The sequence below is a fragment of the Sapajus apella genome, unplaced genomic scaffold (genome assembly GCF_009761245.1).
Source record: "Sapajus apella isolate SASKATOON/1434 unplaced genomic scaffold, GSC_monkey_1.0 scaffold62, whole genome shotgun sequence".
NCBI classification, from domain to species: Eukaryota; Metazoa; Chordata; class Mammalia; order Primates; family Cebidae; genus Sapajus; species Sapajus apella.
In genome coordinates, this window is record NW_022437002.1 from 1,359,468 (window position 1) to 1,382,929 (window position 23,462).

The 23,462-nt window shown below is 50.2% G+C and overlaps 1 protein-coding gene across 1 annotated transcript in view; it reads left to right on the top strand.

The window, feature by feature from the left end:
* PTPRU (protein tyrosine phosphatase receptor type U) overlaps positions 1 to 23,462 on the top strand; it is a 91,712-nt gene that overhangs the window by 9,551 nt on the left and 58,699 nt on the right. Inside the window, exons 2-7 of the mRNA XM_032247581.1 lie at positions 10,002 to 10,133; positions 13,276 to 13,547; positions 14,030 to 14,111; positions 14,218 to 14,333; positions 14,627 to 14,801; positions 15,169 to 15,497. Of these exons, the coding sequence (XP_032103472.1) occupies positions 10,002 to 10,133; positions 13,276 to 13,547; positions 14,030 to 14,111; positions 14,218 to 14,333; positions 14,627 to 14,801; positions 15,169 to 15,497 (1,106 nt within the window). The remainder of the gene's footprint in view (positions 1 to 10,001; positions 10,134 to 13,275; positions 13,548 to 14,029; positions 14,112 to 14,217; positions 14,334 to 14,626; positions 14,802 to 15,168; positions 15,498 to 23,462) is intronic.

A 23,462-nucleotide genomic window follows, 5' to 3' on the forward strand; every position in this document is an offset into this window, starting at 1 on the left:
CTGGGTTTCTGGGTGGAGCCCCTCACACGGCAGCACTATCTGAGATCAACACATAGTTTTCTGTGGCCACATTGCATGTTTGTATCATAGAGCATTTATATTCTACACCTCTGCACCTCACTGGGCAGTCTACATTGTGTTGGGCATGTGGACTTTCGTGGGGTTTGGGCATAGCTCCTCACATTGTAGCACTGCACTGTGCCAACAGATGGCATGCTACCACAACATTGCATCTTGGCATCACGTGGCATCTCTGTACTGCACTGCACTATTGCATGGACGTCAGTATTGCATCCGGACTGTAAAATTCCCTGAGGTTCTGGGCACGACCCCGTGCATTCCACGGTTGCATTGTACTAACACAGTGCCCTTCGCCCCACATAGCACTTCTGTCCCACCGCTTCACTGCACTGGATCTACGTCTCGTGGCCCAGCCCCTGCACTGCCCGACTGCTGCTGAAACGCTGCTCCTGTGGTGTACTGGCCTTTCACAGACCTACCACCATGGTATCTGTAGCCTGGTGTCCTTTGCCAGATTTTTGCTGGCAACCCTAGGTGGACAACATCTTTGCATTGAGGTGTCCTCACTGCCCCACGTTGCATACGACTCAGGGAGTCTGTACCTACAGTCCAGCTTTCTTGGGCTTCAGGACTGGCTTGGGTATGGAAAGGCAGCACCACTGCACAGTATCTGACATTGCATTTGTGCACTGCACAGGATTACTGCCCAGGGCCTCTACCCTGCACGAACCTGTTCACTGCTGGGTTGTGTGCACTCTACTGGATTGCAGGACCCAGAGCCCTTACACAGCATCTTTTATTTTATTTATTTGTTTTTTTGAGATGGAGTCTCACTCTGTTGCCCAGGCTGGAGTGGAATGGCGCCATCTCAGCTCACTGCAACCCCCACCTCCCAGGTTCAAGCAATTCTCCTGCCTCAGCCTCCTGAGTAGCTGGGATTACAGGCATGCGCCACTACACCCAGGTAATTTTTGTATTTTTTTTTTTTTGAGACGGAGTTTCACTCTTGTTACCCAGGCTGGAGTGCAATGGTGCGATCTCGGCTCACCGCAGCCTCCACCTCCTGGGTTCAGGCAATTCTCCTGCCTCAGCGTCCTGAGTAGCTGGGATTACAGGCATGCGCCACCATGCCCAGCTAATTTTTTGTAGTTTTAGTAGAGACGGGGTTTCACCATGTTGACCAGGATGGTCTCGATCTCTTGACCTCGTGATCCACCCGCCTCGGCCTCCCAAAGTGCTGGGATTACAGGCGTGAGCCACCGCGCCCGGCCAATTTTTGTATTTTTATTAGCGATGGGGTTTCACCATGTTGGCCAGCCTGGTCTCAAATTCCTGACCTCATGATCTGCCTGCCTCAGCCTCTCAAGCTGCTGGGATTATAGGTGTGAGCCACCACACCTGGCTCCACACACCATGTTAATTGCACTCCATTTTTGTGCCACTTCCTACCCCAGCCTTGAGTCCGCACCTTCTCTGTTCCTCAGGACTGTTTATTGAGCTTGTATTCCAGACTGGGTTGCCGCACCCAGAGATTCTTCTGCACTCACCACATCCTTTTCATCTCTGTGTGTCTCTTGTTCTGTGTGTCTGTGCTGCATGCCTACACACAGATCACACCCTTCCATGAGAATGCGTGAAGCTTGAACTAGTACGCCTTAAACTTACCATGTTGGCATTCCTCCCTACACCTATCATGTAGCACTGGGTGCCAGCCCAGCGTACCACTAAATGCACTGCAGTGGCACGCTGTGCCTTTTGCAGCTCCGGGTCATGCCCGTGATGGATGTGGCACCTCCATGCTGCATCAAGGCCCTGGCCAGTTCTGCCATGCTGTACCAGAGTCTGTGGTGAGGACTGTGCACACCCTATGCTCTGCTCCCTGCATTGTGTAAGTGTATTCTGCCTCTGCACCGTGAAGCTGCCGCACTGCACCCTCGGCACACCGCACTGTGGCACAGCAGAGCCCTCTCTCCATGGGCCTTTATGAAATACAGATCTTCGCACTGCCCGGGCTTGTGCACAGCCTGTGCCCCTCTACGCTGCACTACGTCTTCATATGACGCAGGGCGTCTGCAGTGCAGATCTGTGAACTCTGCCCACGGCACCTGTGCACAGCATAGCCCTCCATTCGGCCCTTTGTCTCTGTCTGGCATCCAGCCCTGGCCTGTGCCTTCCACTCATACTGCCAGTATGGCAGCTCTACTGCTAACTCTGGGATTTGTAGCACATATTGATCAGGAGATGGGGAGTGGGCCTGGCATAAGATCCCCTGCTGCATGTGGTTTCCTTCCATTCTCAGTGGAGATGGCAAGATGTTGGCATTGTCAGGCTGTGTGTTGGCTCCTGTGGGTGGTACTAGCTCAACTTTGCCTGTGGTGCAGCCCTGGGTGATCTTTCTGGTTGTAGCCATGGCGACTCCTGGGTGACTAGAAAATGGGCAGACTGCTCCCAGCCGTGACTACCATTAATTACTTATCAGTTCATCAGGGCTCTTTGGGCAGCTCTGGGAGCCTTGGCCTAGGTCTAAATGAGTTTACTTGGGCAAGGAGAGTAGCAAGATGAGCTGGGCCAGGCCTCTGGGCTGGAGTCATGGTCCTAGAGATGGGTGTGGTTGGTGAGTGTCAGCCTAGCTGGGATCATGGGGTCAATAAGTCCAGGCACTTTTGGCCATACACAGGGCTTGGGATGGGATGGGGTTCAAATGAAGAGAGATGGTCCTTGACCTCAGGCAGGGAGGAGGTGGGGGTTAGACAGGCCTGAGATGGAGTTGTAGTTGGGGTAGAGAACTGAGGATGGGCCTGGGTTAGGCATGAATGTCAGGAGTGAGGCCAGTGTTGGTTCCAGGCCTGGGATGGGCTGCTAAGAATAGGGGTGTAACTTTGGATGATGAAATAGTCCAGCGTTGTTGTTGGGGTTATACTTGAGTTCCCCCACCCACAGCTGGGGCTGTACCTGGGCTTGGGTGAGATCCCAGCCCCTAGATTTGCCATCTGTTGGGAGAAGTTTTGCTTCTCCTGGGACCACTCTTGGGGATTGGATGTTCTATTGATAAACCAAAGGACACAAAAGCCTCATTGCAAACAGGCTCTGTTGCTAGGGGTCTTCAGGAAATGCTGGTTGCAGCTGCATTGGGCATGGAGTGCTGTTCCCTGTCTGGTGTGAGGAAAATCTGGTGGGCAGTGCTTGTGTTCACACTCACAACTCACACACCCACATGTATGCACAACTCCCATCTACCCAACTGCACACACCCACCTCCCCCTTAGGTGCAAGCTTACCATTAAATATGCCCTTGTACCTTTGCCTGTAAACACACCTTTATACCCACGGCTTCACAGCACCTGCCTGGGAGACCTCCCCTTTCTGACCCTCATGCACCTCTGCCCTCAGATGGTTTTTGCTCACTGCACACTCATGCAACCACAATCTGCCATCTGACCCTAGAGCTCCCCATTCTCATTTTATAGGTGAGGAGGCAAGGGTTCAGAGAGGGCAAGTCATCTGCCCAAGGTCACAAAGGGACTTAGAGGCTCAGGGGGAATAAGATCCAGGTCTCCTGCCTCCCATTTGAATTCTTGAAACTCAGTACTAGGCTGTCCTGTCATCTCCTAGCCATGAGTGCACGTGTGTACACACATACACACGCACACATGCACACACACACCTGCATGTGGAAACATGTACGTGGAGGTGTGGAGCCCCTTCCATTAGGGAGATCCCTCCCACACTCCTCCAGAGGCAGCTCTGCTCCTTAGACCACCCCATCCCGAGCCCAGCCGGATGTGGCTAAACCATCCCCCTGCCTTCCCAAATTGTGGCTGACGGTTGCTTAGGCAACCGCCTGCCAGATTGGGGAGATTAGCAGAGGAATGTAGCTGGGCCAGTTTGAGCTGAGGCTGGGGGAGCCCTTGAGGGTCTTGGGTTGAATCAGTTCACCCTCTCAGGGAGGCCTCTGTAGAGATGGGGTGCCCAAGGCCAGGCATTCTCCTGTTCCCAGCCTAACCGAGACCGTGTCCCCAGGTTTGGCCCAGGCTGCAGAAGGGAGTGTGTGTGAACACTGAGTGCAGGGCTCTGGGCATGTGTGTGCTGTGTGCCGTGCACCTCTGAGTGTGATTGGAGGGTGTGCCGTTTGCATCTTGGACGGGGACTTGAGGCCCCTGTTCTCACCAGTTTCTGACATCTGACTCTGGACCCCTTGGTGGCTTGGTCCCAAGCTCCCTCCGGATCCTGCAGTGCTCTCTGGAGACACCACCTGCCTGTTCATGGCTTATAGGATATATCATTTATCTCATCTGAATCCAGGCATTTTCCCTCTCAAACACCTACTATGGCTCCTCAGTTCAAAACCAGGCCCAGCTCCTCACCCTGATGTTTAGGGCCCTCCATGATTTGGCCTCGATCTCCCTTCCCTCCAGTCATGTCTCCCATGGCTTCAGCCAATCTGGGCTCCTCCCTGTGTCCTGGACAAACTGTGTTTATTCACCGCCTTCCTTTGCTCCCCCGGGCCCTTTGCCACAAATGCCTTCCACCCCTCTCTATCCATTCTTCCGGGCTCTGCTTAGATGCCACCTCTTCCAGGAAGCCTTTCCCCTCCACCTGACCCCCTCCCCTAAGCCCCCTCACGTGGCCTTGACCCTTCTTTTATTACCTCATTCCCTCCCCACCCCCTCACTGGGACTAGGAGGTCCCTGAGGGCAGGGAGGAGTCTTCATCATCCTTGTACCTTTAACAGTGCCAGCCTGGAACCTGCTTTGTACTGGCAAGGAACAAATCCCCTGTGAATGAAGCTGAATTAACACTCATGGCCAGCAGAAGAGCAGGCCTTGTTTTGTTTGTGCCCAGTCTCCTGGAATAAAGATAGGGGGTTTAAGTCTGAGCTTCTGCACATTGTAGCTGTGTGGCCTTGGGTAAGCAACTGTATGTCTCTGAGCCTGTTTTCATCTGTAAATTAGGAATAATGATAGTACCTAATAAACTAACAAGACAAAAATAGTACTACCTACCTTCTGAGTTGCTACGAGGACTCACCGGCACAGGTAGCCATGGTGGTCATTCACAGCCCCTCGTAGAGGTATTGCTACATATACGTGCGTGTCTGTGCCCATGTCTGTGTCAGTGGAGTCCAGAAGGATTTCTTGCTACCATTCTTGCCTTGAACTCAAAGTCAGATTTAGTGGCCTCCAGCAGGAGTTGGGTCTAGCAGGAACTGGGCCTTGGCTTTGGGGCTCCTGGCTCCTAGCCGACTGGTCCATCTCAGGGGACCAGGGGAAGAGGTGAGGGTGGGGCTCTCCTTGGGGAGCCTGGTCCCAGAGATGTTACCCACTATGGGCTTGAACTGGGCCTGGTCCAGAGACATAGGTCTAGAGGCAGACGTGGGTCAGGGAGAGAGAGTCATTCCAGTTAAGGAATCACTCTGAGGCCGGATGCAGTGGCTCACGCCTGTAATCCCAACACTTTGGGAGGCCCAGGTGGGCGCAGCACCTGAGGCCAGGAGTTTGAGACCAACCTGGTCAACATGGTGACACCCCGTCTCTACTAAAAATACAAAAATGAGCCGGGTATGGTGGTGCACACTTATATTCCCAGCTACTTGGGAGGCTGAGGCACAAGAATAGCTTGAACCTGGGAGGTGGAAGTTGCAGTGAGCTGAGATCATGCCACTGCACTCCAGCCTGGGCAACAGAACAAGACTCTATCCCCCTAGAAAAAGCAATCACTCTGGATGGGGTCAGTCAGCCCATCCAGAGTGACTCCTTGGAGGTCACCCTGGCTGGGGTCAGTTGTAGGGCTCATTTGGTAGAGGTCAGGGGTCATTGTGGCTGGGGTGGGCAGATCTGGGGTCAGTCAGTCACTCTGGTTGTCATTCTGGCTGAAATGAGATAGTCTGGGGCCATCTGTATGAGGCTGGGGCCACTCTCGACAGGGACAGTCAGCTGGGAGCCAGGCTGGCTGAGGTCAGTCTATTTGGGGGTCACCAACTTGGGTCAGTCCATCTTGGGATCATATGGCGTCAGTCTATCTGGGGGCTCCTGTGACTGAGGTCAGGTGGTCTGGGTGTTATTCTGACCAGGTTAATCTGTCTGGGAGTCCTGGCAGGTCATGTGGCTCAGGATGAACAAGAGGAAGCCAAGGAGCTGGCACTCCCAGGCCCTCCCCAGGGCCACGGGTGAGGCATCACGGGCAGCTGCCTTGTTACTTGTGAAGGAAAACCCCAGCCAGGGCCTTAGATCCTGGGCTTCCCTTTCTGGCAACCCCTCTACCTCAAGGAGGCCTTGGCCGAGACCCTTAGGGCAGGCCCAGCTCATACTAAAGTCAGCTATCCTCCTTCAGGAACTCCTCCCTGACCACCCCCACTTGCCATGTTCCCTCTCTGTGTGGCACAGTGGGTCTTTTCCTAGAGGAGAAGCTGAGGCCCTCCCGGAACAGATGGGGTTAAAACCCACCTCCCACAGGCCATAGGGCATGATGCTGACCAGGGCTTTTCAAACAAAGAGCCAAAGAGCTCAGCCACGGTTCTGCCCAGCTCTGGAAAGAGTCTTCTGTTACTTCATCCCATCTGCTTGGTGCCCTCCTCACGCCTGCGTCTCACCATTTCAGGAGAAGACAGGGAGCCCCCAGCAGTGAGGAGCCGCTTTGTGCCTGGCTCTTCTGGGTGTGTTTTCTTTTTCTTTCTTTCTTTTTTTTTTTTTTTTTTTTGAGACAGAGCTGAGCTCTGTCACTTAGGCTGGAGTGCAGTGGCATCATCTCAGCTCACTGCAACCTCCGCCTCCCAGGTTCAAGTGATTCTTCTGCCTCAGCCCCCCAAGTAGCTGGGATTACAGGCACGCACCACCACGCACAGCTAGTTTTTGTGTTTTTAGTAGAGATGGGGTTTCCCCATGTTGGCCAGGCTAGTCTCGAACTCCTGACCTCGTGATCCACCCACCTCGGACTCCCAAAGTGCTGAGATGGCGGGCGTGAGCCACCGCGACTGGCCTGGGTGTGTTTCATGTGCTGCTCACATCGTCCGCATCACAACCTAGAGGAGTTGCAGCTGCAGATGACACAGCAGAGTCTCCTGAAAGTGAAGTCACTTGCTGCGTGTGAAGATGCCCAGCACTGTGGCTGTTACGTGGCACTTGTTCGCTACGTACTGCTGTTTGGGAAAAGCTCCCTCAAACGGCGTTTTTCCTCTGCCCTCACTCCAAGACAGCAGCAGTCATCAACACAGGAGACTGCTGTGACCAAATGTGTGGGGGCTTCTCCCACCACCAAGCAAGCAGTTAATTCTCTAGCAGACACCAGCTGGGTGTGCTCCAGTTCAGTTCCAGCACAAGGGTCAGATCCCACGGGTTGAGGGTTCCGTCCCCATGACTGCCTGCTCCTCCAGACACCAGTTGCAAGTCTGGGCTTCCAGAACTTCTGACGGACCAGCTGCAAGTTGGGGTTCCCATGACCCCCTCTTTGGGTTTGATTAATTTGCTGGAGCGGCTCACAGAACTCAGGGAAATACATTAACTGGTTTATTATAAAGGATATTGTTAGGATACAGATGAAAAGATGCATAGGGTGAGGTATGGGGAAGGGATGTGGAGCTTCCATGCCTTCCCTGGGCCCACCATCCTCCATGAAGCTCCACGTGTTCAGCTGTCTGGAAGCTCTCCGAACCCTGGCCTTTTGGGTATTTACGGAGGCTTCCTTACGTAAGCATGACTGACAACTGTGTAGAAGTGTGAGTGGACAAAAAGCGCCTGATCTAAACCCAGCAAGGCCTGTCTGCCTAGACTTTTCTTGGCCTCTCTGTGGCATTCCTTCCTCCAGGGTATGGGGCAGGACCCTCTCTGGAATGACCCATGATCAGATTAGAGCTCTGCCTTGGACAGGTGAAAGGAGGACAGGAGTAGGTCAGAGAGAGAGAAATTGTGTTTCCTGAGGTCTGCTTCTGAGGCCTAAAGTGTCCCACATTATAACAGAAGACTGTGCAAAGGGTTTTACATACATAAACAAATATGTATTCATAGTGCAAAAGTAATTGCAGTTTTTGCCATTCTTTAAAAAAAAAATGGCAAAAACTGCAATTACTTTTGCACCAATCAATTATGTAACTATCACAACTATCTATACCTCTCCCACTTCCTTTTTTTTTTTTTTTGAGACGGAATCTTGCTCTGTCGCCCAGGCTGGAGTGCAATGACCGTTCTCAGTTTACCGCAACCTCCGTCTCCTGGTTCAAGTGATTCTCCTGCCTCAGCCTCTCAAGTAGCTGGATTACAGGTGTGTGCCACCACGCCTGGCTAATTTTTGTATTTTTAAACAGAGACGGTGTTTCACCACGTTGGTCAGGCTGGTCTCAAACCCCTGACCTTGTGATCCACCCGCCTCAGCCTCCGAAAGTGCTGAGATAACAGGCGTGAGCTTCTTCTTGAGATTGGGAAGCAGCTCAGGTCTGCTCCTTCTGATATCGAAACCTTTTTTGGTGGGAAGCCTGGACTTCAGCATCTGACCCACATGGGTTCCAATCCCACCTCTGTTCCTTACGTAGGCTTGAATGCTACATGTAAGAGCTGCTGTTTCCTGAGTGCTTCCATATGCTAGGCATGCTAAGTGGGCCGCTGCCTCAAATCCTCCACAAGCCTATGTGCAGATGGGGAAACAGAGGCTCAGAAAGAGAAGCCACCTGCCCCTGGTCACAAGGGTTGGCAAATTGCGGTCAAGATTCGATCCCAAGCCTGTGAGGCCAAAGCCCACTCATTGATCCACCACGTGGTGCTGTGGACAAATCCTTTCACCCCTCAGAGCTGCAGCCGCCTTGTCTGTCAAATCGGGAGGAGTACCAGTGGCTGGCAGGCACCCAGGACAGGGTCTGGCCTGGTTTGCACTTGCTTCCTTGCCACTTGCTTGGGCATTTTCCTGGGTTTCTGATGCCTCAGGCTCCTGGTGGGGCTATAGTTTGGGAGTGAGTGCCAGGGACCAGCTTGCAGTTCCTTTCAGAACCGATGGTGTTCTCTGGTTTATTAGGCAACCAGCTCAGGGCTTTGATGAGCTCACTAAGATGTATGGACCTCATTATCAACCAAAGGACTCACATCTATTTCAATCCTCCCTTCCTCCCTGCTTTCTCATTTAAACTGTTAGGACTGGATGCAAATCATGGGAATTTGCCTCATCTAGTCATACATGTGCCTAGTCCACACATGACTGTGCTTTTGCATGTCACAGAGTCCTGCAGGCAGAGACCTTACTTGGCCCACTTTGGGCAATGACTGAATCCCGTCAACATCTGTCAAGTAGGAAAAATAGTGGTGCCTGACTCAGAATGTGTGGCCTGAACGAGGCTCTGTACTTACACCGTTTAGCATTGTGCCCGGCTTGAGCTGATTGGTGGCAATTATTGTTATTTTTAAAGGAGATCTTGTTGGACTGGATTATGGAACACGTGGTCCTGCCAGGCCCAGGGCCCACTGTCTGCCCTCCATGGGAAGATAGAGAGGCGGGTGACAGAACACTGAGTAACAATCAGGAGATCTCATTTCAAACCCCACCTCCATCACCAGTGAGCTGTGTGACCCTAATGAACTCACTCAGCCTTTTGAGGCTTCAGTTTCTTTATGCACAAAATGGAGATAATTCTAGTCCTGATCTTATGGGTTGCAGTGAAGTTCCAATGATACAGCAATCCTGATAACTAGTTTTTATTGAGGAGGTTCTCTGATGGATGGTTGAGCCAGTGGTGGGGGGAGTACTGGGAAGTACTGGGGGAGCAGGCAGTGTAGGGACATCTTGGTATTGGGAGGGGACAGTGAGGGGGAACTTGGTAGAGGGAGATGGTGGAGGAGGAAGAATTTTGCCAGAGGGAGGGAGCAGTGTGGGGGAGGGCCTGAAGGGAGGGAGGAGGGCAGGTGGGCCTGGGTAGAAGGAGGGAGACTGGGGGCTACCCTCCAGGAGTCCTCCTGGCCAGCAGCCCTGCCTTAGCCTGGACTAACCACACCCTGCTCTCACAGCTGGCTGCACCTTTGAGGAGACAAGTGACCCAGCAGTGCCCTGCGAGTACAGCCAGGCCCAGTACGATGACTTTCAGTGGGAACGAGTGCGAATCCACCCTGGCACCCGGGCCCCTGCAGACCTGCCCCACGGTAAGTCCACTCTCCATCACCATGACCCCTTCCTCTCCTTCCAGAGGCACTTCTTCCCACGTGCTGTGTGACCTTGGGCACGTTACTTAACCTCTCTGGGCCCCACCTGCATTTGCATCTGTAATGACGTACGTACATGACACCGAACATGGCTTTCTCTGGACACTGTCTAATTGTGTATGTAGGTAGATTTGTGTGTAAAATGAGTGCAGGTTCAAGCCATGAAAGGCCCTCATGGCTGTGCGTTAAAACTCACTTCCAATTATTCCCCTTGCTGCCTAGCTCAGGATCCAGCCCACCCCCACTCTCAGTTCTTCTAAATCCTCCATCTTTGGGAGGCTCTCTTCAGAGACTCTTTTCTCCCAAAGAGCCCTCGAATCCTAGTCTCCCTAGGACTAGAAGATACTGAAAGAGCAGTAACGTTGGGACTAGATGTGTGTAAAACCTTTCTTCCTCTGCCCTGTTCCTCCTGGAAGTCCCAGATCCTTCTCGACTTCTACCTTGCTCTGTTCCTATTTCAAGATGGGGCACCTTTGTCATCCTGAGCTCTGGCCTGGGAGGCAGGAGACTAACAATATGGATTCTAGTACTGACTTCCTGCTTTCATCGTGTCCCTCTGTTCAGAGTCATGAAGACCTGGGCCCAAACCCTGTCTCCATCACTTTACCAGCAGTGCGACCTTGGGCAAGTCACCTAATGTCTCTGAACCTCCATTGTCTTCACTGTAAAATGAGGCAAACAAGACTCCATTTCAGAGGGTCACGAGATGCTGCGTGTCAAGTACAGAGCACAGGGGGGCATGCAGGGGCTCAGTTATTTGGTTGCTATTTTTGAGCGTCTTTGAGGGGGCCCGATCATTAGTACCCCTCTTTACTGGATACAGAATCAACTGTGAATTTAAAAAGAGTGAGACAAATAAAGGCCAAATTGTTAACTTTATTACTGATGAGGGCTGTGTCAGAGGACACTGATGGTATGGGAATCAAGTGGGCTTTCTGAGTGAATCCCTAGATTCCACAGCCTGAAGCCCCCCCCCTTGCCCCATCATGCTAGTGCCCAGGGTCTTTACTGCCCAGCTCACAGCATGGCTGAGATTGCATCTGTTGTCAGGGAGGGACAGGAAAGATTCTCAGTGGCGGGGCCAGGACTTGAAGCCACTAGGAGAGATGCCCTTCATGGCTTGGCACAGGTGCCCTCGCAGACTCCCACCACTTGCCCTACCCCCCCTTCTGTGCATTCACTCACACTGTTCCCTTTCTGGGGCACTTACATCTGCCTCTGCAGGTATTGGTGGGTATCACAGTTTGACTGGTCTGAAAATGATCTGTAAAGGTACCCACCATGGTAGGAACCTCTTGTGGGCCTCTCCGTATTCCCAGGGCCCAGCCTTAGTCTGATACGTGGCACACAGGTACAGGACAGCTGATTGGAATTCCTTTTATCACCTCTTACAGTGCTGACCACCCTGAGTGCTCTCTGCCTCTCTTGTCATGTGTAAGCAGAGACATACCCAGTGATAAAGGGGAGAGGGGAATTTAGCAATTAGTGTGAGCCTGGGGCTAGGTCTCAAGGATGTGGTGGTGAGCCAGATGGACACAGTCTTTGTCTTCCTGGTTCTCATGTTCTAGGGAAGTGACCTGGGGGTGGAGGGAGAAGAAAGGAGGGAGATTCACACTCAGAGATGGGGAGCAGGAGAGAAGAGAAGGCAGAGCGATAGGGACAAAGGGAGTAAATGAAAGAGAAGGGGAGGGATGAAGTGAGTGAAGGGAGAGGTAGAGGGAGCAGGAGGAGGAAGAAGGAACAAAGTGTCAGATTGGAAGGGGGAGAAAGATGCGCACAGCTGCTTGCAGGGAGAGGAGAGAGAAGCAGCATGAGTGGGCCAAGAGGGAGTGTATTGGGGGTTGGGAAGTGCCCCTTCCTGGATGGGGATGGGGACTTGAGTTTAGCTTACTGCTGCCCAGCGGGGACTGATCAAGGAGCTGCCTCCATAGGCTTCCAGCTTACAGAGATGAATGAGATCCCGTCCAGCAGAGTCCCTGGGGAGTCTTCCTGGAGCCGGGATCTGAATAAGCTTATGTTGGCTGGCAGCCAAGCCTGGGAGGAGGCATGGCTGGGTGGTTTTGGGTGCCCTTTGGGAAGCCCAAACCCCCCAGCCAGGCCCTGAGCCAGCCTAGTCCACTTTGATTCTGCCAGTACCCAGCCTGGATCTCTGGGGAAGAGACAGGCTGCCTTTCTCTAGATTGGAAGTCAAGGGGATTTGTATCCCAGGAATTTAGACTCAGGGATTGGGGCTGGAAGGGAAATTGGAATCCTTTCATTCAATCTCTGTTCTACGTATTCATTCAGCTTGGGTCTTGAGAACTTACAGGGTGGTGGGAGACGGATAGCACTTTTGTAATGACCCAGGAGCCAGGAGAGAAGCCCATGGTGGGATGTGGAGGGAGGGCTTTGGAAGAGGTGGCCTTTGAGGGTCTGTTATGTGCCAGGCTCTTGAATCCAGAGATGAATGACCTAGTCCTGCCTCCAGGGATGACTCAGAGCATGGGGAAAGCTGTGCTTAGACCGGGCATGGGCTTTGTGACCCATAGATTGTAAGGAGCCATAAACTTTTTTTTTTTTTTTTTTTTGAGACAGAATCTTGCTCTGTCTCCCAGGCTGGAGTGTAGTGGTGCAATCTCGGCCCACTGCAACCTCTGCCTCCCGGGTTCAAGCAATTCTCCTGTCTCAGCCTCCCGAATAGCTGGGACTACAGGTGCATGCCACCACACCCTGCTAATTTTTGTTTTTTAGTAGAGACTGGATTTCACCATATTGGTCAGGCTGGTCTTGAACTCTTGACCTCAGGTGATCCACCTGCCTTGGCCTCCCAAAGTGCTGGAATTACAGGCATAAGCCACTGTGCCTGGCCTTTAAATGGTTTTGACAAAGTCAGGTTTGTGTGGTTTTTACTGCTCCAGGTCTCCTGTAGGAAACAGATGCTAGGAAGTGAAGGGACTCACCTAGGGAGGTAGAGCTGGGGCCAGAACTCAGAACCCCTGACTCCTGGTGGGTCCTGATGCCTGGAGTCCTCCTCAGTGACCCCCCGGCCCTGGCCCTCCTCTACAGTCTCCTCAGCTCCGGCCTCTTTCTCCTCTCTTTTCAGGCTCCTACTTGATGGTCAACACTTCTCAGCATGCCCCAGGCCAGCGAGCCCATATCATCTTCCAGAGCCTGAGTGAGAATGACACCCACTGTGTGCAATTCAGCTACTTCCTGTATAGCCGGGACGGGCACAGCCCGGGCACCCTGGGTGTCTATGTGCGCGTTAATGGGGGCCCCCTGGGCAGTGCCGTCTGGAATATGACTGGATCCCACGGCCGTCAGTGGCACCAGGCTGAACTGGCGGTCAGCACTTTCTGGCCCAATGAATATCAGGTGGGCTGGGTTCAGGCTGCGGTCAGCTGTGCCTGGGGATGGGGCAGATGGATGTCAGCTTGAGGTTGAAGTAGGTGGGTGGGTGAAGTTAGAATGAGTCTGCATTCAGCATCAGAGGCAACCTGTGGTCAAGGCCAGGGGTCAGTGTGGGGCCAGTCTGGTTCGGCATCTGAGGTCATTGTTCATAGGAACAGTCCCTAGCCCCCGTCAAGGGTAAGTTGGAACAGTTCTGACCTGGAAACCCTGTCTGGCTGCTTGAGGGTAGCTGTCCAGGACTGGGATGGAAACTGGCCTCCACCTTGTTCACTATGGGCATTGACATCCCACCCCCAACTAGCTGGCTTGGTAGGGAGGGTCAGTGTGAGCAGGGCTGACCTCTGCTGATTTAGGAAGAGGAGGCTGGGGCCAAGCTGAAAGTGGGCACCTCCCCAGGCAGGGCTGGAGGGATATCAGTGTGACAGGGGCCCTCTCGCTTCCCCCAGGTGCTGTTTGAGGCCCTCATCTCCCCAGACCGCAGGGGCTACATGGGCCTAGATGACATCCTGCTTCTCAGCTACCCCTGCGGTGAGTCCCAACCCACTGGGGGCGCAGGGGTGAGGGGTGCGGGCGGCCGCAGCTCCTGCCTGCAGGGGGCGCAGGGTCAGCTCACGCCGCGGCTCTAACCCCGCAGCAAAGGCCCCGCACTTCTCCCGCCTGGGCGACGTGGAGGTAAACGCGGGCCAGAACGCGTCGTTCCAGTGCATGGCGGCGGGCAGAGCGGCCGAGGCCGAACGCTTCCTCCTGCAGGTGAGCGGGAGCGGGGACCTTGGCTGTGGGGGTGGTGATGGCTGTTTATGGCCCTGACTCCCCGCAGGATGCTGAGTCCCTGCTTCGTAGTCCAGCACCACGCACAGCGTCCGGGCCCTCCCCTAGCTCCGCTCTGCACTCTCTTGGGTCCTCCATTCCCCCAGGTCAGAGCACGGCTCCAGGAACCTATGTCTGCGCTGTGTAGTAGGGACGGCTAAATGGGGCCCGGGTCAGAGCGAGATCGGGACCCTCGCTCCGAGGCGCCCCTGACCCTCTCACTCTCTTCCCGGCAGCGGCAGAGCGGGGCGCTGGTGCCGGCGGCGGGCGTGCGGCACATCAGCCACCGGCGCTTCCTGGCCACTTTCCCGCTGGTTGCCGTGAGCCGCGCCGAGCAGGACCTGTACCGCTGCGTGTCCCAGGCGCCGCGCGGCGCCGGCGTCTCCAACTTCGCGGAGCTCATTGTCAAGGGTCAGCGAGCCGACGCGGTGGAGCGCCAGGACCTCTACCCTCGAGGGGCGGGGCCGGCGGCGGGGGCGGGGTCTGCCCAGGGGCGTGGCCGTGGGGCCTGCAGTGTGTCACGGGGGCGCGATCTGAAGGTGGGCCTGCGGAGGGGGCAATGGCCCAGCCGGGATGAGGTCTGATCCAGGGGTCAGGGCTGGCGTCGAGGGGGATGGACAGGGTCAAGGTGAGAGCCTGGAGAGGGGTGGGGATCTGGCTGTGTGACCAGCCAGTCTGGGAGGATGGGGAGGGATTTGGGTATGGTGGGACGCAGAGTTGGGTCCTGGGGTCTCACAGAACCATCGGTCCGCCCCGCCTCTCCCCCATCTCCTCGTAGAGCCCCCCACTCCCATCGCGCCCCCACAGCTGCTGCGTGCTGGCCCCACCTACCTTATTATCCAGCTCAACACCAACTCCATCATTGGCGATGGGCCGATCGTGCGCAAGGAGATCGAGTACCGCATGTCGCGTGGGCCATGGGCCGAGGTGCACGCAGTCAGCCTGCAGACTTACAAGCTGTGGCACCTTGACCCAGACACAGAGTATGAGATCAGCGTACTACTCACGCGTCCGGGAGATGGCGGCACTGGTCGCCCCGGGCCACCTCTCATCAGCCGTACCAAATGCGCAGGTGGGTGCAGCTGCTACCCCTGGCCCCAGTCCCTAGTGTGAGAACCTGGATATGGGCCCAGGGCTATGAAGGGCCACATTTGAGAGGTAGCGTGGCCTGGATTTGTGCTTGTAAACCTTTCTAAAACATTGCAATTTTTCCTCGATCCTTGTGATAGTAAAGGTAATTATAGCTAATACTTTACTTTGTGTCAGGCACTTAAACGTATACACACAGCCCATAATTTATAGATTTAAAGCTTACAACACCACCACGATGTAGGTGCTCTTGTTGTACCCATTTTACAGATGTGGTGACTGAGGTACAGAGATGTTAGGTGACACAGCTAGTAAGTGGCATAGATGGGACTGGAATTCTTGACTGGCTGGCTCCAGAATTTGTGTTCTTAATTCTACGTCTAGATAAAATAATCGACTAAACACCATCACATTCAAGTGTGTTATAAATTCTAGCTGGTTTCTCTTGTCTGGGCATTGAGCCTGGGGTCTGCTCTTCCTTGTTAAAGAGGGTAAAGCAGCTGTTGGAGGATGGTACACCTGTGCCAGACGAGGGTCTTTTTTTTGGTTTAATTAGAGGAGAAATTGAGAACAGAACAGGTTTTTCTTCTTTTGACTTCAGTGTTTTTTTTGTTTTTCTTTGAGACAGAGTTTTGCTCTGTTACCCAGGCAGAGGTGCGATCTTGGCTCACAGGAACCTACACCACCTGGGTTCAAGTGATTATCCTGTCTCAGCCTCCTGAGTAGCTGGGATTACAGGCACACACCACTATACCCAGCTAATTTTTGTATTTTTAGTGGAGAGGGTTTCACCATGTTGGCCAGGCTGCTCTCAAACTCTTGACCTTAGGTGATCCACCCACCTCAGCCTCCCAAAGTGCTAGGATTACAAGAGTGAGCCACCATGCCTGGCCTAGTGTGTTTTTTTAATGGACTTAAGATAACTGTGGATTCATATGCAGTTGTAAGAAAAATATAGAAAGATTCTCTGTACACTTTACCCTATTTTCTGCAGTGGTAACATGTTGCAAAACTATAGTATAATATCACAATCGAGATATTCACATTGATACAATCCACAGATCTTATTCAGACTTTTCCGGTTTTGTTTGTACTTGTTTGTGTGTGTGTGTATGTGTGTATATAGTTCTGCAGTTTGTCACATGTATAAGTGTATTCACCACTACAGTTGAAATACTGAATAGTTCAATCCCCTTAAGGACTCTTTTAAACCATAGTCACTTCCCTTTCTTCGTCTACTCCGCAGCTCTCGGTAGTCACTAATCTGTCCTTCATTTCTAAAATTTTGTTTTTTCAAAAATATTATATGAATGAAATCAGAGTATATAACCTCTGGAGTTGGCTTTTTTTGGGTAACAGCTTTATTGCAATATAATCCACATCTCATACAATTCAGTCATTAAAATGTACAATTCAGTGGTTTTTAGTATACAGTAGTCCCCCTGTATCTGTGGTTTCTCCTGTGGTTTTTGTTACCTGTGGTTAACTTGAGGCTTGAAAAGATGAGTACTGCACAATAAGATATCTTGAGAGAGAGAGAGAACACATTCATAAAACTTTTATTATAGTGTGTTGTTGTAATTGTTCTATTTTATTATTATCGTTGTTAATCTCTTACTGTGCCTAATGTGTAAATTAAACTTTATCATGGGTATGTATGTATAGGAAAAACATAGTTTATCTAGGATTTGGTACTATCTGTGGTTTAAGGCATCCACTAGGATCTTAGAACATGTCCCCTGGGGATACGGGGGGACCACTGTATTCACAGAGTTATGCAACCATTAACACAATCAATTTGGTAACATTTTCATCACCTTAGAAGGAAATTTTCTATTATTTAGCAGCCGTCCCCATTTTACCTGTACACCTCCAGCCCCAGGCAACCTCGAATTTCCTTTCTGTCCCTATAGATTTGCCCCTCTGTGGATATTTCACAAAAATTGAATCATACAATATATAGTCTTTTATGACTGGCTTCTTCCATTCATTTCTTTTTCTTATTTTTACTTTTTTGAGATGGAGTCTCTGTCACCCAGGCTGGAGTACAATGGCGCCATCTTGGCTCACTGCAACCTCTGCCTCCTGGGTTTAAGTGATTCTCTTGCCTCAGCCTCCCGAATAGCTGGGATTACAGGTGTCCACCACCATGCCTGGCTAATTTTTGTATTTTTGGTACAGATGGGATTTTGCCATGTTGGCCAGGCTGATGTCGAATTTCTGACCTCAGATGATCTTCCCACCTTGGCCTCCCAAAGTGCTGGGATTACAGGCGTGAGCCACAGCATCCAATCCTTCTTGCATTTAGCAGAATGTTTTCAAGATTTATCCTTGTTGTAGCATGTAGCAGTACTCCATAATTTTTTTATTGCTGAATAATATTCCATTATAGAAATATATCACATTTTAACATTTATCAGTTGATAGAAATTGGGGTTGCTTATACTTTTTGGCTATTATGAACAGTATTGACATATTTGTGTACAGGTTTTTATATTGATATATGTTTTTATTTTTCTTGAGTATGTACCATATATATCATAAGGTATCTCTTTGTTTATATATTGAGGAACTGCTGGACTGTTTTTCAAAGCAGTTGTACCACTTTACATTCCCACTGCTGTTCTATGAGGGTCTCTACATCCTTGCCACCACTTGTTATTATCTGTCTTCATATTATAAGCACTCTAGTGTATGTCAAATGGTATCTCGTGATTTTGATTTGCATTACCCTGATGGCTAATGATATTGAACATTTTTTCATGTGCTTATTGACCATTTCTGTATCTTCTTTGTATAAATGTCTATTCAGATTGTTAAAAATAACCAATTTTTAAGTTGGGTTATCTGTCTTTTTTTTTTTTTTGAGACGGAGTTTCACTCATGTTACCCAGGCTGGAGTGCAATGGCACGATCTCGGCTCACCGCAACCTCCACCTCCCAGGTTCAGGCAATTCTCCTGCCTCAGCCTCCTGAGTCGCTGGGATTACAGGCACGCACCACCATGCCCAGCTAATTTTTTGTATTTTTAGTAGAGACGGGGTTTCACCATGTTGACCAGGATGGTCTCGATCTCTTGACCTCGTGATCCACCCGCCTCGGCCTCCCAAATTGCTGGGATTACAGGCTTGAGCCACCGCGCCCGGCCTCTGTCTTATCACTGAATTGTAAGAGTTGTTTATATATTCTGAGTAGGCCAGGTGCAGCAGTGACTCACACCTGTAATCCCAGCACTTTGGAAGGCTGAGGAGGGCAGATCACTTGAGGCCAAAACTTGGAGACCAGCCTAGCCAACATGGTGACACCCAGTCTCTACTAAAAATACACAGATTAGCCAGGTTGGTGGCAGGTGCCTGTTGTCCCAGCTACTTGGGAGGCTGAGGCACGAGAATTGCTTGAATCTGGGAGGTGGAGGTTGCAGTGAGCTGAGATGGGGCCACTGCACTCCAGCCTGGGTGACAGAGTGAGACTCTGTCTCAAAAAAAAAAAGTTATTTATATATTCTGAACACTAGATACTTATCAGATGCTTATGTTTGCAAATACTTTCTCCCATTCTGTGGATTATATTTTCTTTTTCTTGGTAGATTTTTTTTAAAGCACAAAAGTTTTCAATTTATCTATTTTTTTCTTTTGTTGTTTGTGGTTTTGATGTTATACCTAAGAAACCATTGGCTATTTACAGTCATAAAGATTTACTCCTGTATTTTTTTCTAAGAGCGTTATAGTTTTAGCTGTTACATTCAGTTCTTTGATCCATTTTGAGTTAATTTTTCAAATGTGGTGTGAGGTAGGGATCCAGCTTCATTTTTTTTTTTTTTTTTGAGACAGAGTTTCACTCTTGTCCCCCAGGCTGGAGTGCAATGGTGTGATCTTAGCTCACTGCAACCTCCATCTCCTGGGTTGAAGCGATTCTCCTGGGTTGAAGCGATTCTCCTGCATTGAAGCGATTCTCCTGCCTCAGCCTCCTGAGTAGATGGGATTACAGGCACACGCCACCATGCCCAGCTAGTTTTTGTATTTTTGGTAGAGACAGGGTTTCACCACATTGGCCAGTCTGATCTTGAACTCCTCACCTTAGGTGATCCACCCACCCCAGCCTCCCAAAGTGTTGGAATTATAGACATGAACCACTGCACCTGGCCAACTTAATTCTTTTGTATGTAGATCTTCATTACCATTTGTTGAAAAGCCTATTCTTTCCTTATTGAATTATCTCGGCACTGGGATTGGTTTCTTTCATTCAGCATAGTTTCCTTCATCCAAGTTGTATATATCAGTAGTTTATTACTTTTTTTTGCTGAGTAGTATTCCATGGTGCGGAAATGCCAGCTTGTAAATAGCATTTGCCTGTTGAATGACATCTGAGCTGCTTCCACTTTTTCGTTATTATAATAAAGCTTCTGTGATCATTCATACATAGGTTTTTGCCTAAACATAGCTTTTCGTTTTTCTGGGATAAATGCTCAAGAGTGCAATTGATGAGTCATATGGTGATTGCATCTTTAGTTTCATCAGAAACTGCCAGAGTGGCTATATTGTTTTATATTCTCACCAACAATGTATGAATGGTCCAATTTTCTGCATCCTTGCCAGCATTTAGTGTTGTCACTATTTTTAATTTTGGACTTCTTGAGAGGTGTGTAGTGATGTCCCATCATGGTCTTAATTTGCATCTCTTCAGTATCTAGTGATGTTGAATATCTTTTCTTGTTTTCTGTTTTGTTTTGGATAAGGGGTCTCACTTGGTTGTCCAGGCTAGAGTGCAGTAGCATGATCTCAGCTCACTGCAACTTCTGCCTTCCAGGTTCCAGTGATTCTTGTGCCTCAGCCTCTCGAGTAGCTGGGATTACAGGTGCACACTGCCATGCTGGCTAAATTTTGTATTTTTAGTAGAGACAGGGTTTTGCCATGTTGGCCAGGCTGTTCTCAAACTCCTGACCTCAAGTGATCTGCTCACCTGGATCTCCCAAAGTTCTAGGATTATAGGTGTGAGCCACCGTGCCTGGACGAATATCTTTTCATGTGCTCTTTGCCATCTGTATATCCTCTTTGGTGGATTCTCTGTTTGTGTCTTTGAACATTTTCTAATTGTTTCTAATTGAATTCTTCTTCTTTTTCTTTTTCTTTCTTTTTTTTTTTTTTGCTGTTAAGTGTTGAGAGTTTTTTGTAAGTTCTAGGTTCCATCCTTTGTTAGATGTGGAGTTTATAGATATTTTCTCCCAGTTTGTAGCTTGTCCTTTCACCCTTTTTATATGGACTTCCACAGAACTGTTTTCAATTTTGATGAGGTTCAATTTATAAGATTTCCCTTTTATGAATTGTGCTTTTGGTATCAAGTCTAAGAACTCCTTGCCTATCCCTGTCTCCCAAATATTTTTTCCTTTTTTTTTTTGAAAGGGAGTTTTGCTCTTGTTGCCCAGGCTGGAGTGTAATGGCACAATCTTGGCTCACTGCAACCTCCGCCTCCTGGGTTCAAGTGAGTCTCCTGTCTCAGCCTCTCAAGTATTTGGGATTACAGGCATGTGCCACCATGCCTGGCTAATTTTTGTATTTTTAGTAGAGACGGGGTTTCTCCATGTTGGTCAGGTTGGTCTAGAACTCCTGACCTCAGGTGATCTACCTGCCTTGTCCTCCCAAAGTGCTGAGATTATAGGCGTAAGACACCATGCTCAGCCTCCTGTTTTTTTCTAAAAGTGTTACGGTTTTACATTTTATATTTATGTTCATGTACTAACAACTACAATAACACCTTGAGCTTAAAGGCACTCAATAAGTATTTGTTGAATAACTCTTCAAACTAACCCTATATGTTTCATTATCTATTTTGAGTAAGGTGTGAGGTTTAGGTCAATGTTATTTGTTGCTAATCAATATTTGTGGTTTTTCTTTTTTTTTTTTTTTTTTTTTTTGAGATGGAGTATCATTCTGTCACCCAGGCTGGAGTGTAATGGTGCGATCTCAGCCCACTACAACCTCTGCCTCCCGGGTTCAAGCAATTCTCCTGCCTCAGCTTCCTGAGTAGCTGGGACTGCAGGTGCCCACCACCACGCCTGGCTAATTTTTGTATTTTTAGTAGAGACAGGGTTTCACCATATTGGCCAGGCTGGTCTTGAACTCCTGACCTCGTGATCCGCCTGCCTCGATCTCCCAAAGTGCTGGGATTACAGGTGTTAGCCACCGCGCCTGGCCCAATATTTGTGTTTTTAAAAGCTGATCTGTGAATTATCTAAAATCTAGTTTAAAGCCAATCTGTGAATTATCTAAAATTCAGTTTAAAGCCACACTTTGCTTTGGGAAATCCTTGAATGCTGGGTCTAAAATCTGGTTTTATGCCACACTTTGGGAGTTGCTTGAGTGGTGGGTCAGGGTGTTCCAGTAGGAATTGCTTTCTAGTGAGAGATCTGGGTCAGGTTACTTAACCTTTCTGAGCTGCAGTCCCCTTGTTTTACAAAATGGGAATAATAACAGTTAGTAGTTAGGGTTAGTTTGAATAGTTATTCAACAAATGCTTATTGAGTGCCTATTATGTGCGAGGTGCTCTTTGTAGTTGTTAGGAATATATGACTGTAACCAGGACAGACAAAGGCCACCAACATGTGAGTTCTTCATGGAACTCACATTTTGGCAAGAGGAGATAGATAATAGATGAGTAAACAAGTGAAGTATACAGCTGACCCTTGAACATCACAGGTTTGAATTGGGCAGGTCTACTTACATAGGTTTTTTTTCACTCACACATGTATCACAAATACAGTATTTGTTATTCCTGTTATCCCAGTGCTTTGGGAGGCTGAGGCGGGAGGAGGGCTTGAGGCCAGGAGTTTGAGACCCGTCTGGGGTCTCAAAGCAACGTAGCAAGATCCCATCTCTGCAAAACAGCAACAACAGCAACAAGAACAATTAGCTAGATGTGCTGGCATGCGCCTGCAGTCACAGCTACTCAGGAGGCTGAGGCATGAGGATTGCTGGAGCCCAGGAGATCAGCGCTGCAGTGAGCTAAGATTTCACACTGCACTCCAGCCTAGGTGACAGAGCAAGATCTTGACTAGAGGCAAACAAACCAGCAATACAAAGGACTCCAGTGTTTCCAGGGTCTGCATATATGAAGGGCCAACTATGGGACTTGAATACCTGTGAATTCGGTTATAAATAGGGATCCTAGAACCATCCCTGGCATATACTGAGGAAGAACTATACAGTCTGTCAGATGGTAATAGGTGCTGTGAAGAAGAAAAGCAGGGAGTGGGGCCGCTGGAGGGTTGTTATTTTTAAAAGGCTCAAGGGAAGGTGACATTTGAGCAGAGATCTGAAGGAGGTGAGGGACTGAGCCATGCATAGAGCTGGGGGCTTGCTGGGGAAAGCAAGCACCAGGCCGACTGAGCAGCCAGCACAAAGGCCTGGAGGCTGCAGTGTGCTTGGCATGTGCAAGGAGCATCCAGGAGACCAGTGTTGCTGGGTTAGTGACTGAGTGGGAGATGGCAGGAGAAGAGGCTGCAGTTGAGCTGCAGATGTGGGACTTAGAGCTGTTGTGTGCAGAGAGAGCTGGGGAGCCATTGAAGGGTTTAGAGAGCAGGAGTGAGCATCATCTACTTGTGTTTAAAAGGATCACTCTGGCCCTTTTGTGGAGAACATTCTCCAGGAGGGCAAAGGTGCCACAGGAGACCGGGGAGGAAGCCACTGCAACCATCTGCCTGAGAGTTGGTGACGGCTGGGAGCTGAGTGGAAGTGGTGGTGGAGGGTCAGATTCTGGGTTTATTTTGAAGGCAGAGCGAACTGCGTTTGCTGATGGATTGAATATGGGATGAGAGAAAGGGGAATAGAAGTCAAGGCTGGCCCTAAGGTGTTTTACTAGAGCAGCAGGAACAACGGAGCTGTCATTTCCTGCGAAGGAGCAGACTGTGGTGGGAGCGGGTTTGACCCACGTGTCATAGATCAGGAGTTCTGTATTGGAAATGTTGACTTTGAGATACCTGTTAGACAT